Genomic DNA, 17221 nt, shown 5'->3' with positions numbered 1-17221 from the left:
TATCTTGCTCTTCCTTTGAGGGGTTGAACTTTACCATGGCACTGCATCCATATTCGTTTGCTGCCAACCTGAGATGAAATCAGCAGCTCCTTCAATGGAGAGTTCAGAGATAACAGATAACAGAACAGGTGATCCACTTTCCTATCTTCTCTGTGAGCAGTGAGCCTGCCTGTACTAGTCCTTTTGTGGGCTGCTATCTGCTCCTGCTGTTAAAAACAGCATTGTGCAATTCCATTTGCACTTGCAACTTCTCTCTTTGCAGTGGGACTCTGCTGCTGAGTGTGCCTGCACTCTCCTCTCCTCTGGAGACTGAGAGCAAATGCTCACTTTCGACAAGCTGGAAGATGACAAAAGTGAAGAGAGGCATTTATTTCCCATTCATCATTATTTCTGCATGTCTGCCAAATCCTTTCACGTTGGCTTAGCGATAGGTCCCTGAAAGAGCTTCAGTATTAATTTTACACCGTAGTCCCAGTTAGCCACATGATAGCTCTGTCAGATTGTGATGGGCTCTTCTTCCTTTTCTCAGGTCTAGACAGCTACAGCCACTGCTAGGACAGCACTTCTTGCAACAACAAAATGCCACATTTATTTTCCATGCAAAGACATATTGGCAAACGCCAATTTAAATTAAAAGTTGACTATTTTTTTTTTATTTCATGTAGGCTGAAGTGTTATGGTTTTAGCTTAATCTATTATTTTAGAGTCTTTATTTTGCCATACTCTCTTGACTGGCTGCCTTATCTAAGGATTAGTTAGGGATGAAATAGCTCTACCATACGATCTAGTTGATGGGCTGACAGGGGAGACCATAAACTGAGATTTCCTTCCATTGTCCCCAATAAATGAATTTGTATCAGGCATTGAGGAGAGTTATATACACAATCAGATAAAGACTGTGCAGGTGCCTCTAAGAACCAGATGTGCTGAAGCATACTTTTGGCTTATGCTCTTCAACTCTGCCCAGTTATATCGAAGATCATAGTTTGGTGAAGAAAAAGTAGTTTGCTCTCAGTGTTATGCACAGGAATGCTGAAAAATGTAAGCAAGGACTGTCTTTTTCCAAAGTGATGTTATTCTGGCAGGTAAACCCTTTCCTTTTTGAGTAGCTCTGCAGTTCTTTGAAATACTAAAATGCAGTCAGCAGTCAACAAATAATATGAAACATAAACCTCTGCAGTACTTTTGCTACCCTGCTGTGCCGTCTGCACGTTCTTGGGAAGCACTGGGCCATGCACACAGTCTCGTAGAGGGCTGTGAGACTTACTAAATAATCAAAGCTGCTGAAAGACAATACATCTCCTGCCTTCTTGGAGAAACATTTAGCAGCTAACACAGCTGAGCAGATGTTTCAGTGACCTTCTATGTTTCCTATTGATGACATGCATTATTTTTTTTTAACAGAGTTTCTTTTTCCAGCTTTTCTTTTTGGTGTATGAGCATAAAAGTGCTCTCATGCTTTTATATCAATGAAAACTTGACTGTTTGTCCAGCCAGCACATGCCTGCCATAGATAAAGACTGCCTGGGTCTAGGTACAGTGCAGACCCTGTACAGAGTGAATATTTCAGTTTTGGAAACATTCTGGACTGTTGGAAACTGCTGGTCTATTTGAGGGTAAGGAGCAAGTCACTGTGAAAACCAGGGGATCTTACATCACAGAAATAACCTGTATGAGCTGGGCTGGAGTTGGGAAGATGTGTAAGCCTGCAAGAACCTAAGCAGTGGAAGCAGCAGAAGCTGGGACAGAAAGGGCTGATTAATGCCCCTGCTCACAGCCATTCCAGGACCAATCTGGCAAGAATGAAGATGGACTGATCTTCCTGTTCCTAATGGGTTTTAATAAATGCCTTCATAAACTGGAGAATAAGCACTGGTTTAGGTCCTTCCTTGCCTTTTTAGCTTTCCAGACTCGTTTCTACCAGTATTAGATTTACTGTCTTTGCTGTAAGTACTTTCACAGAGAAATAAGAATTCATAATCTACAGAGATAATATATACTAGGATGAAACTGTTCCAATACTGTGCCTGCCAGAGGCCAGACAGAAAGATAAAGAGATATAAAGCTTGCAGTAGTTGTTCATTTCTCCCTTGCATTTGGCTGCAGAGGAATAGCCATACCTGCTCAGTGGACCATGCAGGTATTATGAATCTTTGATCTTTCTGAACCTTCACTGATTTACTACAGAAACATTTCATTATTCTTTTTCTGCTAGTGAGAGAGAGGGGTGAACTTCTATAAAAGTATAATTTTAGCTTTTTACTTTCTCTATATTTTTTTGTTAAATTCCTAATTAGCACAAAGTGAAATTACCCTGTGGTTTGTTCAAGTTTGGTGTCAATTTTGTAGAATCTCCCAATGAAATTGTGCCTCTTCCAAAGTGTAATAAATTTCCACTTTAACCTGCAGTCAAGCCACCCTTATGTCCATTAAACTTGTGTTTCAGCCATGCTGTCTTTGTTTTTTTATGTAGGCTTGAATAAGAGACCAGGAGGAAACATAGTAAGAAATTGTCTGCTTCTACCCCCTTAGTTTGTTAGTTACTGACATCTGATTCATATGTGTATTGTAGGTTCCTCTTCAACCCTTCTTTCTCTCCTTCCAGCAAAAAAGTCTGCTTTTTTTCAATGAGGAAATAAATTTTTAAAATCTGTCTGTAGAAAATCTCAAATTATAAACCCGTCTTTTCCAAGGAAGAGGCATTTTAACGTCTAGCCCTGACAGCTCCCATGCGCAGCATACTTCTTGATTTCGTAACAGGCAGAGATTAATGCTGCCCTTCTATTCTGTGCTTTGGGATCTGTGTGTACTCCTCTGTCGTCAACCTCCTCGTGAACTGCTGCTTATTAGCAGTGAGGGCACAGACAGCTTTGTGTTTGTGAGGCTCAGCTGAAGGACGGGGAGGATGGCACAGATAGCAGCACAGTCAGCTCTGAGCGTCGCTTTGTACCCAACCAAAGCTCCCAATGATGATTTTTTTTCTTTTCTTTTCTTTCCTTTTTTTTTTTTTTTTTTTTTTTTTTTTTTTTGCAGGAATGTGTAATTCTGCAGTAAAGACAGTAAAGAGCAGACTCTGCTCCCAGTTGCACGCAGCCTAAAGCGTTTGTTCTGTGCTGAGGAATTTGGGACTTTTTTTGTAGAACTTTGGGTTGCAGGGAGTAACTGGCCTTGTCTTGCCACCAGATTAAATATATAACAGTCATAGGAAAATAGTATTATTATGCTTCCAAACAGAGTAACAAGAGAACCTAGAATTAAAGGCCACTGTCTCATTCGAAGGACTGGATGAGTGTTGTTCATATCATGTATTATTATTCAGTGTTTTGTTTTCCTTAAATGTGAATTCATGCTTTGTTACTGCGCCCAACTCAGTTCCCGCTCTGAAATGAAAGTTCTCAATTTATTTCTAAACCAGCAAAATTTTAGCACTGCAGTATATTGTAGTTCAAAAAACTATGTGGCTTCCATGCAATATCATATTCACTTCCATTCTGTGCATAAGCACAGAGTATCAAATCAGAAGTAACTCCACTGAATTTACATGTCTGAGATGACCTGAATTTGCTGTGGTTAAAGTTCAGGGGTTTTTTGTCATTAAGAACTCTAATCACAGCTTGCCTCAAACGGTAGTCTGCAAATCAGACCCTTGGATCCCAAACTGGGCAATCAGTTGGGGCTGTATCCCAATGGCTGTGTCAGTAATCAAAGAGAATAGCAATCAAAAATAAGCACAGCCTCAGGTCAGCCTATGGTAAAGGAACACTGTATGACATCTGTTAAATTTAAGAGCATCCTGCCCTTAGTGACTATCTGAAGTACATTTACTGGCTCTGTGCTTTAGAGTAGTGTTTTTTCTGTGCTGTCAAATGCTCCCTGGTGCAGCTCATAGTCTCTGCTGCTACACGATGTCCCAGCACATCCTGACTCCATGCACGAGGGCACCTGACTTCACTCAGCTTTGCCACTCCTCAGTTTCTTTTACAGGAAAGTGGGGTGCCTACATGGGAAAGAAACTATGCAGCTGTGGAATGCATCCTCCTCTTGGTTAGGCTGTGGCTGACAGGGACGTCCTGAAGATAGGATTTTCATGGTCCCTGGCAGACTGGGGATTAAAAAGCACAGTTCTCTCTTCATTTCTCCATATGCCTGCTTTGGCATCAGTCACAACACACTTTCCAGCATCAGTTAACTGAGCAGCTTTCTGCTAATGTTTCAGATTCCCTTAGCCCAAAGGTGTTGGCTGCCTGGCCCCTCTATTGCTTTGCACCCAAAAGGACTCAAAGTGGACAGGCTGAGGAATTCAGCTTTAGTGTGCTGCCATGTTTCTATTGAGTATGTGAAGCATTTTTCCAAATGCCTGTCTGCTGTCAGGTTTCCTGTGGCTACCCATACTGTCTGCCAGGTATAGCTTTATCACTCCTACAGTTTGTATTCTTAATCCCAGAGGTACTTTAAAGTTTGTGGAAAAATAGTTTGCCAAAATTTTTGAAGATAAGAGGGTATGTCTACAGTGAAAGTTTTCCATACCTTCAGTAAGCAATTAAACAAATTTACAGAGAATAAAACCTCTGGAGCTGCTAAGCCCAAAAACTCTTCCCTGCTCTGGGCATCCTTCAGCCATGAGCTCCCCCAAGAGTGAAGGAGATTCTGGGTAGTATTGCTAATTGTGTGTTAAGTCCAACCTCCTTACACAGCTGTTGCTTACTCCTGTCTAAGGTGGAATGCTGCAGGAGGCAGACCTTTGGTTTGACCCAGAGAAGCCATTCCTGCTGTGGTACACTATAGGAAGGGCTTCCTCAGGTCAGACCAAAAGATTTGTGGTTTCTACCCCAGTGCTGGTCGCCAAAGTACATGAATTGCTTTGGTTGAATGTCAAATCATAGCCTGACCTGAAGCAGACATGAAGCTGGGAAAACTCAAATTATTTTGGAAGTGTGATAGTTATTAAAACACTGGAAAAATAGCCTAGCAGTGAGAAATACCAGCATCTGTAGTTACCCTGCTGATAATACCTCAAAGTTACCACGATTACTTTAGAAAGACAAAAACATGTGGAAGGGTGTAAAAAGAAATCTGCCTTGCAAGTTGATATTCAGGGTTACAACCACAGGGCTCTTAACATACTGATTAAAGGGTGTGTCCATGGCAGTGGGTGCTGGGGATGGGCAGCAGCTGAACCTCTTGCTCTGGCACCTCTCCTGGAGGATGGGTGGGTGAGTACACGTGTGTATACACACCTGTAAGGACAGGACAGTTCACTCTCCTGGGGTGTCAGGGCTGAGTTGTCTTCTGCTGTTGTGTGGCCTGAAAGAGTTCAGTGTGGGTGCATTCTCTGAACGTGTCACAGAAGTCTCAAGCCTGATGGGATGTAAAGGGGCAGCAGGGTGTTGAGCACAAGAATGCTGAAGGAGTGAAAAAATATTTCTGTAGGTGGCTGACATCCTCATGTACTGGATGTATTTTAATGAAGTTGAGCACTGTTTGGGAACAATAATCCAGCGCATGCATTGTAAATTTTAAAATGTGATTTACAGGAGGTGCACCAACCATAGATTTTATTCAACCTTTTTCTAATTTTCTAAAGTTGTTTCTTACATCAAGTCTTGCTGAGACCAGTCTTTAACTTAGTAGTAGTTATTATTTCTAAATTTGGAAAGATCACTCCACTGATTTTAAGCTTAAGTCATGCAAACAGTAAATCTGTCTAAGCTTTTCTTATCTCTGTATTTATAAAATAAAGTTTTAAAACTTTGTGTTCATAGTGCACACAGGTGATTGATGTGCCTGAACTGTCCCTGGCAGGTCTGCCTGGGGTGGCTCCCTCCATGTTAGTTCTTGCCTTTTACAAGAGACAGAAAATAGCCAAAGTTTTCATGCTGGGGGGAGGTAAAATTAGCAAGAAACACTTCTATCTCGTGCTCTTCTGAAGGCAGACACCTTCAAAAGAGTTTTAAATGTGTGTGGTTTATTATCTTATGTTAGCTAAAGTTCTCAAAGGGCTTAGTTTATCATTAAGGAAAGTTAGATGCTGTTCCTTCCATTCTTAAGGAAGCCCAGGGGTAAACGGGCTTAGGTTTAGCCTGCCATTTTTAATAGCTGTTTGATAATGCTAAAAACAAACCCAAAGTCTTTATGTTTAATGTTTTGGGGTTTTGTAGTAATGGGTGTGGTTTCTTTCTGTAAAACTTTTAATATTAAAGGCCCAAAAGTGCTATCTGTACAGATACTGTGATACTGAATTAAGTACACAAATGCAAATACCTCCATAATTATTTACTATTTCTAGAGAGCATGTGATGAACCAATCTTTTTTAATTTCACTTTGGCTGTCCCACATTCTTTTCATTCTGAGCCAGTGAAAGTGGGTGTCTTTCATGGCAGGTTCAGGAGACTCCACAGTCTTCTGTCTTCTTGTTTGGTTGCTAAAGCTGGAAAAATTGACCGAGCAAAATGGTGAAGAACTTGAGCCAGCAGTTGCCACAGTGACAGTTGTCCAATATAAATATCTTACAATTCTTCTGTTTATCATCTGTTTTCAGGGCAGTTTAAGCTGCTGGAACAAGACCGAGATATTAAGGAGCCAGTGCAGTATTTTAACAGTGTGGAGGAGGTGGCTAAAGCATTTCCTGAACGAGTTTACGTCATGGAGGAAATAACATTCAACGTTAAGGTAGTCCCTGAATAAATATTTATCCCTGTCTAAATGATTAACTGTTACAACCTTTATATACATGGCGAGTGAGCAACAGCGCTGAGTGGGAAGTGTGATTTTTGAGACAAACGAGCCTTTAGAGTTCCACATTCAGTGATGGTGCTCTTTGGGATCATTTCTGCAGTCTTAAATCAACATGTCCTCTAAGGGCTCTCCTGCCCTATGGCACTTTGGGGAGCAATCCTGATGATCCATTCAATAATTCATCTAATTAGGATGCTCCTGCCAGATTTTAAACAAATGTTGTTTGTTGCCCCCTTTCTCCTCCCCCTCCAGCAGTCTGAATTTCATTCTCTGCTAAGCAGCAGCTGCTCAAATCCCTCTCCAGAAAGCCTCTTTCTCAGAGAGCATGCAGGGTGAAATGATGGGGTTGCTTGTCTCAAAATTACTGCAGCTAAATAGCATTGTGAATAAAATAACAAAAAAAAAAGAAACCCAAAATAAAAAGACACAGTTGTTCTCTGTGTGCATGTGTGTGTGTGTTTGCTTGTGCACAACTCTTGGGCTCATGAAAGGGTCACTGATCCCACGAGAGGGTTTGCTATCACCCAACACACTGCAGTGCAGTGGCATAAAACGGTGAAGACACAACTTGTTCTTCTTTGCCCTGTGTACACGTGTGACACTGCACAAGGTAGGTCAGTTCTGCCATGGTGATCTTCAGGCTTGTCTGGTTGGTTTGAGCAGCCCCACCATCTCAGACTGGTAGAAGAGCATCCTAGAGCTGGTGTGCAATGCTGGAGATTCACGTCGTGTACCCTGCAGGGGAATCGGGCTGATACTGCTGGTGCAAAACCAGTCTGAAATTTCCTGCTCCTATGTGAATCAGGATGGGCTTTGTATAACAACCTTTTAATGGCTTGTTCCTCTTTCTTGCACCGCTACAGCTGGGAGACACCAGCTAGTTCACAGTTTTTGCAGGTAGAAGTGGAAGAGCTCATCAGTTAATTTACTCAGTGACAAAGACTCGCACCTTGCAAGACAGTAGGTTGTTCTCATTTGTGCTCTGCATTAACCTGAGACTGTAAAACAGAGGCTTTCATGAATGAAGGCTACACGAGAAAATTGGAACACTTCTGTATCTGTAGACAAGGGAACAAGAAAATTTCATCCCTGCTCAGAAAAAAATCCTTGTGACTGCTAGCCTTATCCAGAGCTGTGCTGTTATTTCTCTTTTGATCAATGACCAAGCCAAGAGAGTGGCACAGTAGAATGTGCAGCTTTGATTTTCTAGTGCAAAAAGTATTTGTCTAAAGGCTTGTTTAAACATAAAATGCCATATCTTGAATTTCATGTGAGTGTTTTAAAAAAACTCTTTTTCATATGTAGCAAACTGAGAAATAAGCATAGCTTACTGTTAGATATCAAATCCATTTTTAAAAGGTTTTATAGTGATACCCCTTAATGTAAATAACGGTAGTAATAATCCAGGTTTAACCTAGTTACACAGTTATTTTGGCAGTATTCCTCTTGGCAGTTTTTCCAGTTTCATAGAAGTCTATTCCAAGGTTATCATCTTCCAAAAAATAAATGAACTTAGCAGGATTTATTAAAGTGTTTAATAACCCTTTACATGCAAGAGAATTATGTACGCTAAAATTTTAATATAGGGGAGATTCTGTCAAGCTGATTAGAGCAAAGGGAGGAATACTAAGTACAGTTGATTCCTGTCCAATGCAGCGAGCCTGTTTAAATTCAGAGGAGAGTATCAGAAGGTAGATAATCCAATATAAAAAGAAAAAAAATGCCTAAAATATCTGATGAAGCACTTAAGATGAAAAGGAGCTCCGAAGTCTGGAAACTCTTTCTTGTTCCAAACACTCAAGTCTTCAGTGGATAATTTTTGAAGGAGTCTGTAGAGTTCCAAGGTGACCAGACAGTGGTGACAGACTGCATGCTTTTGTCTGTGCTTGTCGAGGTGTGCCTGCATGTGCCAGTACACCATGGTTATGATGCCACTTGGTGTGAACCTTGCTCCTGGGTGTAGATCCTTGGCTGCCCTGGCAGGATTTCACAGCTACTGCTGCCATTCACCAAATTGCCTTCTCACTGTGATGGGTTGCCAGATCATTTCCAAAGGACTTGCTTTATTTTTGCTTGTAATAGTTGTTAAAGGGAAAAAATCAGCCACTTTATCCTGGCAGGGCAGGAGAGATGGCTCTCCCTTCCTTCCCTGTGGTTCTGCAGCTGAACAGGCTTTCTGGGCAGTGTCCTGAGGCAGGGGGTTGAGGACCTGCTGGGTGTCTGAAGGACAGCTGTAACACATGCCAGCAAGTGCCACTAGGAGGGAAGGGTGGTATCTTTTCAGAGAATAGCAAGCAAAAATTATAGATTAAATGAACTTTTGCAGTGGCTAGAAGTACTTAGTAACTTTTTTGTTCATACATACTGCACTTGGATACCCAGATAAGTGGTGCCCAGCAGCATCTATAGGCACAGAAATTTAGAGTGTCCTGGGGATAAGTGAATTTCACTCAGTCAGTAGTTTAATCTCTTCCTGATCAAAAAATAGAGGCATTCTGTCCTTTCTTCACTGACGAGATAGGCGAGAACCTTTTTTGTACTAGTATTCAGTGCATAATTGAAGATTTTGTTTATGTTACAGCATTATGCTACAAATATGGTAATTTTTTTATTTTCTATTGCTAGGAACAAAATACTAAGAATGTTGAGTTACCCCAAGACCCTATCTTTTGCTGAAGCAACAAGAGTAGATTTCTGCTTTCAACTGCTCTGGTCTCATGCAGATGGCATTGTGTACAAATACCCAGGAAGCTATTTGCACTAAGAGTTGAAAACAAAACAAGGAACAACCCCTCTCCTCCCCCACCCCCTCCATCATACTGAGGACAATTCACAAGAAGTTCCCTTAAAAAAGTAGCAGTATTGTCTGATAGACTGAACATTGGAAGAGCCAGTCACTCTAAAAACCAGCCCATATAGTGCTGCAGGATCCTTCAGATCTTCCAGAATAATACTTTTGTTCTGAAGAGATCACTTGGTCTCTCTGGAGAGTCTGTGAAGCTGTGTGCAGACACTTTCTAGAATGAAGAAATGGGTTCGTGAATTAGCCCTATAATGATTCTTTTCTTACCTATCAAAGATACTGTATGACTGGTGTGAACTTTTGATACCTAACTTGTTCATCTTTTTTAATGTAATCCTCTGTTCACAGTGATTTAACCATGTCAGCCCATACACTGTGCATTTTGGCAGAAATAAATCTGTAGTGAAAACTTGCTTTTTTTTTTAATTTTTGGCAGATGTTAATGCAGTACAGTGGAGCAAAATTGATCTGATTGTAATTCTAGTGCCTCTGATAAACTCACCCTCAGTTGCCATAAAGCACATATATAGTAGGTTATAACTTAGGGTGACATTCTTAAGTGCTGCAGTAGTGACTTTCTTGAAATGAGGTGGTGTGTAGATTTTGGCTCCAGACCTTCAGGCAATTCATAATACTTCACCTTAAGAATTAGTGCTTTAGTGGCCTTGTGGCTTGATGCCAGCCTTACAAAGCTGCAGGAGTCAGCTCCAAGCAGCTTGGTTTTTTTCTCCTTTTTCCCCTTTGCCCCTGGTACACACAAGCTCAACACCTCGGTGTCCTGTGTTGGCATTGCAGTCCTGTGGCTGCCTCTTTTCCTCCTGGAAAAACGTGTGTGACTCGAGTAAGAGAAGCAGAGAAAGCAAAGCTGCTGCTGTGTGCCTACATTGAGGTACCTGTGGGAGGGGTCCTGCTCCAAAAGGAGCCTGGATGGCAAGCACCATTCCCTTGGAGGCTCCTGACATCCCACATAAAGAGGCGCTCCATGTTACTGCTCTGCAGCGTTACCTGCCACGTTCTGGGTTGGTTTTAGATCACTGATTTATTTGAGACATTCCTTAAAGAGCACTGAAGCCAGCTGTTAATGTAGCAGTTAGGCAAAGTCCGTCTTATCCGAGAGGGAAATACATGTATGCTAGCATGAGAACTTTTACTTGCTGATTCTGTCTTGAGAAACAGACATTTATAAAAGAAAAATGGGATACTGTCTTACTGAATTTTGCCAACTTCCTTGAAAAGGTTTGCTCATTTTTTTCTGCTAACAGTTCTTCTGAAGACACTGTTTTGCGTTTTAAAAAATCTTTTCCCATTTTTGTGACCTGTAAAAAAAAAATATATCTAATATATATGATCTGTTAAATATATGTGTAGTGCTACGATTGGTCCCTTGGCTCTAATTGTAAAACCATGTGTATCTATGAATCAGAGACTTCACAGTTATAAAGAGCTCTAACAAAAAAAAAATCCTAATTGTATTTTTAAAGTGAATGCAATACTTGCATTACTCTAATAAAATCTACCAGGTATACCAACCAATATAAAGCCACAAATCATTGTGTTCTTATGTGTCCAATTATAGACTTCTGCTTCAAACTATAACAAATTAGAACAACTGGAGTCCAAGACAGCATACTGACTCAGGTGTTACCAAAATCTTAAGCAAAAGGAAGAGTATACCTGAGCTTTTCCAAAAAAACATTTCCTAAATAATCATTCATTGCTTTTCTGGCGCCTGTCTTCTGCAGGACTTACAGTTGGCTTTTCAATGTTATTGAAATTGAGTGAGTCTCAAAATAAAAAATATTATAGTGACTTAGACCACTGCTGTTTTGCAGTGTGTTTGGTAAGGTGCCTGTGTGCCTGTAAATCTTCTGGTCAGCATCCTGGCAATAGCAGTGAACAGATAGTATGGATCAATAGCTGGCAGTCGGAAAGGAAAAGGCAAGTACAACAGGGAGGAAGTTCTGGTTCTGTGGGTCTTCTGCATTCATTGTTCAGCTTGAATATCTACTAGTGATTCCTAGATGGCATTGGAGTGTGGCAAGCACTGCCTCTCACAAAGCTGGGATCACTGGTTATTCTCACCTGATGCCAATGAAAACTGTCTGAGAAGAGCAAAAGAGGGGCGAGTGCAAAGTAAAACTGCAGGAGTTGTTCTTACAGTTCTTGTTAAAATGTATAAAGTCCTCCTTGGATATGTGATGGAGCTGAGTGAAAGCTTCTTGGATGTTTTCTGCCTTCTGTAGCATTACCTCTTTTCCAGAATTATTATGAGGTATTTATTTAGGAGTTTACAACAAAAATGTATGGTTATTTCTGCACTAGTCTGTGATCTGGACCACCTTAACTCTGCCACTCTGCACTGCTGTCTTGTGTCCATCATAGACCAGTGATATGCTGTGTCACATCCACTGGCTGGGACCTGCCACTAGCAGGTCCAAGTGTCTGAAATAGTGTAGGGCTCTGCTACATCCCACCAGCAACTGCATAGCAGGAAGCAGAGGGTGCCCAGAGAATGCTCTCAGCAGGGCTGGGAAGATGCAAATCCTGCTGGTTTGGTGCTGAAAGCTTAAGAGGGAGGTGGGTCTGGTGTGGGACTACTCATTCTGCCTTCTAGGAATAATTTATGATATGCATTTTCATGTTGTCTATAAGTGTACTATTTGGCATAGAACCATGGAATTGTTTAGGTCGGAAAAGACCTTTGAGATCATCGAGTCCATCCATTAACCCAGCACTGCCAAGTCCACCAGTAAACTATGTCCCCAAGTGCCACGTCTTCACTTCTTATAAATGCTTCCAGGAATGGTGACACACTTTCCTGGGAAGCTGTTCCAGTGAATGACAGCCCTTTCGGTAAAGAAATTTTTCCTGATTCCCAATATAAACCTCCCCTAGTGCAACTTGAGGCCATTTCCTCTTGTCCCATCTGTTCTTAGGAAATGCTGTGCATGACTAATTCCTGGGCTTCTGGAAGCCCTGTGAAGTTCACCAGAGGCAGTGTAAAGCCAAGCTAAAGTGGCTCTTTGTTGATTTTTCTGTAAGTTTTGTGGCCATTGATAAAGTGAAATGTTTGAATGAACAAGACAGAGCAAGTCTGATTTTCATATGTTGATGCTACAAGGACAAAGTAAGGATCGTTTAGCCTAATGATCCTTAGCCTTTGTAATCTGCAGAACAAAAGCTGAGCAATATCTATGCACTGTTATGTGTATTGAGAGAGATATATATGATATGTATGGTATATCTTCATTGCCAGTATTCTGGAACACATATTTACCTACTATTTACCTACTAATTTTAAAATATAAGTAGCCCAGTAGCATGTATCAGCAATCTTAACATCACCATAAGTAGAATTTAGTGGATAGAGATACATTTCTGTGGCCTTAGACTTTTAATTTCACGTTTTCAGCTCTTATTATAATTTTAAGCAGCAACTAATACTTTATATTTTTATTTAGAAGGAAGAATGCAGAACAGTATTTTTCTCAGAGTGCTAAACTAGGACTACAGCATTATCTTTCTTTTCATAGAATATCATAAATATACTGAATTGGAAGGGACCCACGAGGAGTATCAAGTCCAACTCCTTGCTTTGCACAGGACACTCCAAGAATCACACCATGTGCCTGAGAGCATTGTCCAAATGCTTCTTGAACTTTTTTCAGGCTTGGTGCTGTAACCACTTCCCTGGGGAGCTTGTTCCAGTACCCAACCACCCTCTGGGTGAAAAACATTTTCCTAATATGCAACCTAAAACTCCCCTGACACAACTTCAGGCTATTCCCTTGAGTCTTGTCACTGGTCACACAGAGATCAGTGTCTGCCCCTGCTCTTCCCTCACAAGGAAGTTGCAAACTGCAATGAGGTCTCCCCTCAGTCTCCTCTTCTCCAGGCTGAACAGAACAAGTGACCTCAGCTGTTCTTCATACGGCTTTTCCTCGAGGCCCTTCACATCCTCATGGCCCTCCTTTGGATGTTCTCTAATAGTTTAGTGTCTTTTATTGTGCCTCCCAAAACTGCCCCTGGCACTCGAGGTGAGGCTGCCCCAGCTCAGACCAGAGCAGGACAGTCCCCTCCCTTGCCCGGCTGTGATGCTGTGCCTGATGTCCCCCAGGACAGGGTTGGCCCTCCTGGCTGCCAGGGCACAATGACTCGTGTGACAGTGACCGGGACCCCCAAGTCCCTTTCTGCGGTGCTGCTCTCCAGCATCTCATTCCCCCATCTGTATACACATCGAGGGTTAAATTCAGCCTTATTTCACCTGTAGTGATCCTGTGACTATATTTTTTTTAACAATGAAGAAATGTTCTCAGATGTTTTTAATTAAAAATAATTTTGTCTTTAAACATGCCAGTTGACTCTAAAAGCCCATTTGCTATTTGTCTGATTGAAGTGGATGACATCAATAAGTAGCTGCTCCACAAGACCTTCATTGTAAAGCTCAGCCGTTTAGTTACCTCTGTGGTTTCACATTTGACCCACCATTTCCTCCTACAGTGGCTTGTTTGTTTGTGAATCACCAGGGAACTCTAAATTGGCCGAGGAGGAACTCCCACAGCTGTAGGTTGTGACACCTCCTTTGCTCCGGACAGTATTCCCACAAGTAGTGAGGAAAAGCTGTGATCATGCAGCATCAAGTGAAAAATGCAACCGTGTAGCTGGAATTGTCAAAGCAGCCATTTGTGGGGACTTGTTGATTCTAGAAACCAATAGTCTTAGAGAAAACACCTTCTCAGAAAGAGAGGGTGAGATTGCATGGTACAAGCGCAGATCCCTGTGTGTCCTCAGCCCTTATCAGCCCTCGAAGGCAGGGCTGTGTGGCTGCAGCTCCAGTGCAGTGCTCTACATGTCAGTTTGAAACCAGCAATGAACGTCACACGGCGTTATCAGCAGAAGCACCCGCAGCGCTTTCCCTTCACATCGCCGTGTTTCAAAACGCTGTCAGGCCAGTGGTGCAAACTGTGAATGAGTATTACGTACCATAAATCCTAGTGGTTTCCTGGATTAGACCAATTAGTGTTTGTTTAGATAATTCAAGGTTTGAATGACTTCCTCTCCGGAAACCCCGAGCCTGAAGTGCTAAGGCGGCACACCTCGCCTGGGCTGCCTGTGCAATTGCTCCGAGAGGCTTGCAGAAGATAATCACAGTTCTGCAAATACAGGGGGATTGCAGCTCACATCTTACAAGAGGAAGCAATATTCACTGTGCTTGTCAGTTATTAACTTACTGGAATTGCAGCTTTGATTTTATGCAGTGGCTATCGTGTGATGATACCAGGGTTTGAAGCCTGGAGTTTGAACTTCACTCAAGTCCATTAAGTCTTTAGGGGTTTTGGAGGTGAGGAAGGAATATTTTAGCATATGTTAATTTTAGCATATGTTTTCATTGGCAATTTCTTTAGTATGTTCAATTTCTCAAATAAAATGATCTATAACAGACCAGTAGTCTTTATCTGGTACACGTTCATTTATGAGCAGGAATCTGCTCCTACCAAAGAATTGGGTGGGTTCTGTTAGGTCCCTGAAAAGAGCTTTTCATGTTAAACCACTCAAATATGATGCAGAGCAATCTTGTCTATAAAGAGTTATTTCAGTCATAAGGAAATAACTTTAGGAGCAAATGAGCCTTGGACATCTGTTTTGTTGGGTTTTTTTTTCCTGGTACGATTTCCACACTAGAAAAGCTCACACATGGCTGTGCATATGTTGTTTAATCTCTTAAATTGCAATTATGATCAAAAAATGAGGAAGGAAGTCTATGACTAGGAGAGCAAAGCAGGGGGGGAGTTAGGCATATGGGATAGACCGATATTCTTGATTTCTCCTTCAGGGAATAGATGTCATCTGTCATTCCCCCTAGCCTGGAAAAGATTATATCAAAGGGATATGCTTCATCTGTAATGATGAAGTCACCTTTTCTGCTCCTCAGGGAGCTGAAGATGGTGAAAGAAGTTTGCTTCCCTCAAGAGCCTGGCAAATAAGTTCTAACAAACAGCAAAAACAAAGGTGTGGGGAAAAGATAACCAAGGGAATCCAGGCATGGTCTGTCATAGCTGGACATACAGCTAACACAAGCAGCTATTTGAACTGCTGGGATATGTGGATTTGCCCTTTCTTTAAAAAATGGTTATGTTTGTTCTCATGCCTTCTTTGGCAGTTTCAGGTGGCTCTTTCCTCTCAAGTGAGACACAGGAATGTGCTGAACAATTTAAAAAGGTTGCTCAGCAGAGCTTCAACTTAAAAACCTGCATTTGACCGGTCAGCTGTTCAAATAAAGCTACTCTCATTTTTTCCAATACATAGTCTTGTAAGTTCAGGCTCAAGAGATTTGATGTGATTTGAAGTATTGTCTTCACTGGGGGAAAAACAAATTTTTTATTGTTATTTTGCAGGTAGCTTCAGGTGAATGCAATGAAGACACTGAAGTTTACAACATTACCCTTAGTACTGGGGATGAGCTTACTTTAATGGGGCAAGCAGAAATCCTTTATGCAAAATCTTCCAAGGAGAAGTCACGGCTCAACACCATCTTCAAAAAAATCGGGAAGCTTAATTCAATTAGTAAGCTAGGCAGAGGCAAAATGCCCTGCCTCATCTGCATGAACCACAGGACCAACGAGAGCATCAGTCTCCCTTTTCAGTGTAAGGGCAAGTTCAGCACCCGCAGCCCACTGGAGGTGCAGATGCAAGAAGGTGAGCACACAATTCGCAATATAGTAGAGAAAACCAGGCTGCCTGTTAACGTGACTGTGCCAAGTCCTACACCAAGAAACCCTTATGACCTGCATTTTATCCGTGAAGGGCACAGGTACAAGTTTGTCAACATTCAGACCAAGACTGTGGTGGTTTGTTGCGTGCTTCGTGGAAACAAAATCATTCCCATGCATTTTCCCTTGCACTTGACACTTCCAAAATTTATTCTACCTGACAGTGTGGTGAAGGGGGAGCTGTGGCACGAGCCCCTCATCCAGCACTGGTTTAATATATGCCAGGAGCAGTTTGACATAGACGAGTATTCCCGCGCCGTGCGAGATGTGAAGACTGACTGGAACGACGACTGCAAGAGCCCCAAGAAGAGCCGGTGCGCGGGGCACAGCCACGTGCCAAACTCGCTCAGCTACGCGCGGGACGAGCTCACACAGTCCTTCCACCGGCTCTCCGTGTGCGTCTATGGCAACAACTTGCATGGGAATAGCGAGGTGAACCTCCACGGCTGCAGGGACTTGTGCAACGAGTGGGCCCTGTTCTCTCACGATGCTCTTCAGTACCAGGAGTCCGGGGACAGCAGCAGTGATTACCTTTTCCCTGAAGTTAGCGAAGAATCGATGTTTCTGCCTACGAAGCCAGAACTTCCTTACGAGGAGCTCTGGTTGGACCAAGGGTCTGGAAAGGGTGGTGATCAGCCTCTCTCTTGCTCGCTGAGTGAGAAGAGCAAGTGTGACAACTATCGAGGATCTTTCCGATCAAAGTGTGGTACCGCGTCTCTTCCTGTGCCTGCAACTATCGGAACAACCACGAAGTCTTCAGATGTTTCCCTACCTCCACCTCCAGTGCCTCCCAAATCAGAAGCAGTAAGTCAGGGTTATTTATGTTTGTTTCTCTTTTCAGGTGGTGAAGAGTTTGCATGCAGATTTTTTGGGGGAATGCTTAGTAGAGGGGGGAAGGGCACATACAGGACA

At 42.2% G+C, this 17221-nt stretch overlaps 1 protein-coding gene across 2 annotated transcripts in view; it reads left to right on the top strand.

Annotated features, from left to right (window-relative positions):
- GAREM1 (GRB2 associated regulator of MAPK1 subtype 1) overlaps positions 1–17221 on the top strand; it is a 100901-nt gene that overhangs the window by 69687 nt on the left and 13993 nt on the right. The window contains exons 3-4 of one of the 2 annotated variants that reach the window (XM_014874305.2): positions 6540–6670; positions 15935–17113. In XM_014874305.2, coding sequence (XP_014729791.2) covers positions 6540–6670; positions 15935–17113 — 1310 coding nt within the window. The remainder of the gene's footprint in view (positions 1–6539; positions 6671–15934; positions 17114–17221) is intronic. The other variant, XM_088174450.1, reaches the window with a different exon arrangement.

This window comes from Sturnus vulgaris, chromosome 1, assembly GCF_052056855.1.
Source record: "Sturnus vulgaris isolate bStuVul1 chromosome 1, bStuVul1.hap1, whole genome shotgun sequence".
Classification (NCBI taxonomy): domain Eukaryota; kingdom Metazoa; phylum Chordata; class Aves; order Passeriformes; family Sturnidae; genus Sturnus; species Sturnus vulgaris.
The sequence above is the reverse complement of the archived record's forward strand: the minus strand, read 5'-3'. Positions and strand labels throughout refer to the sequence as shown.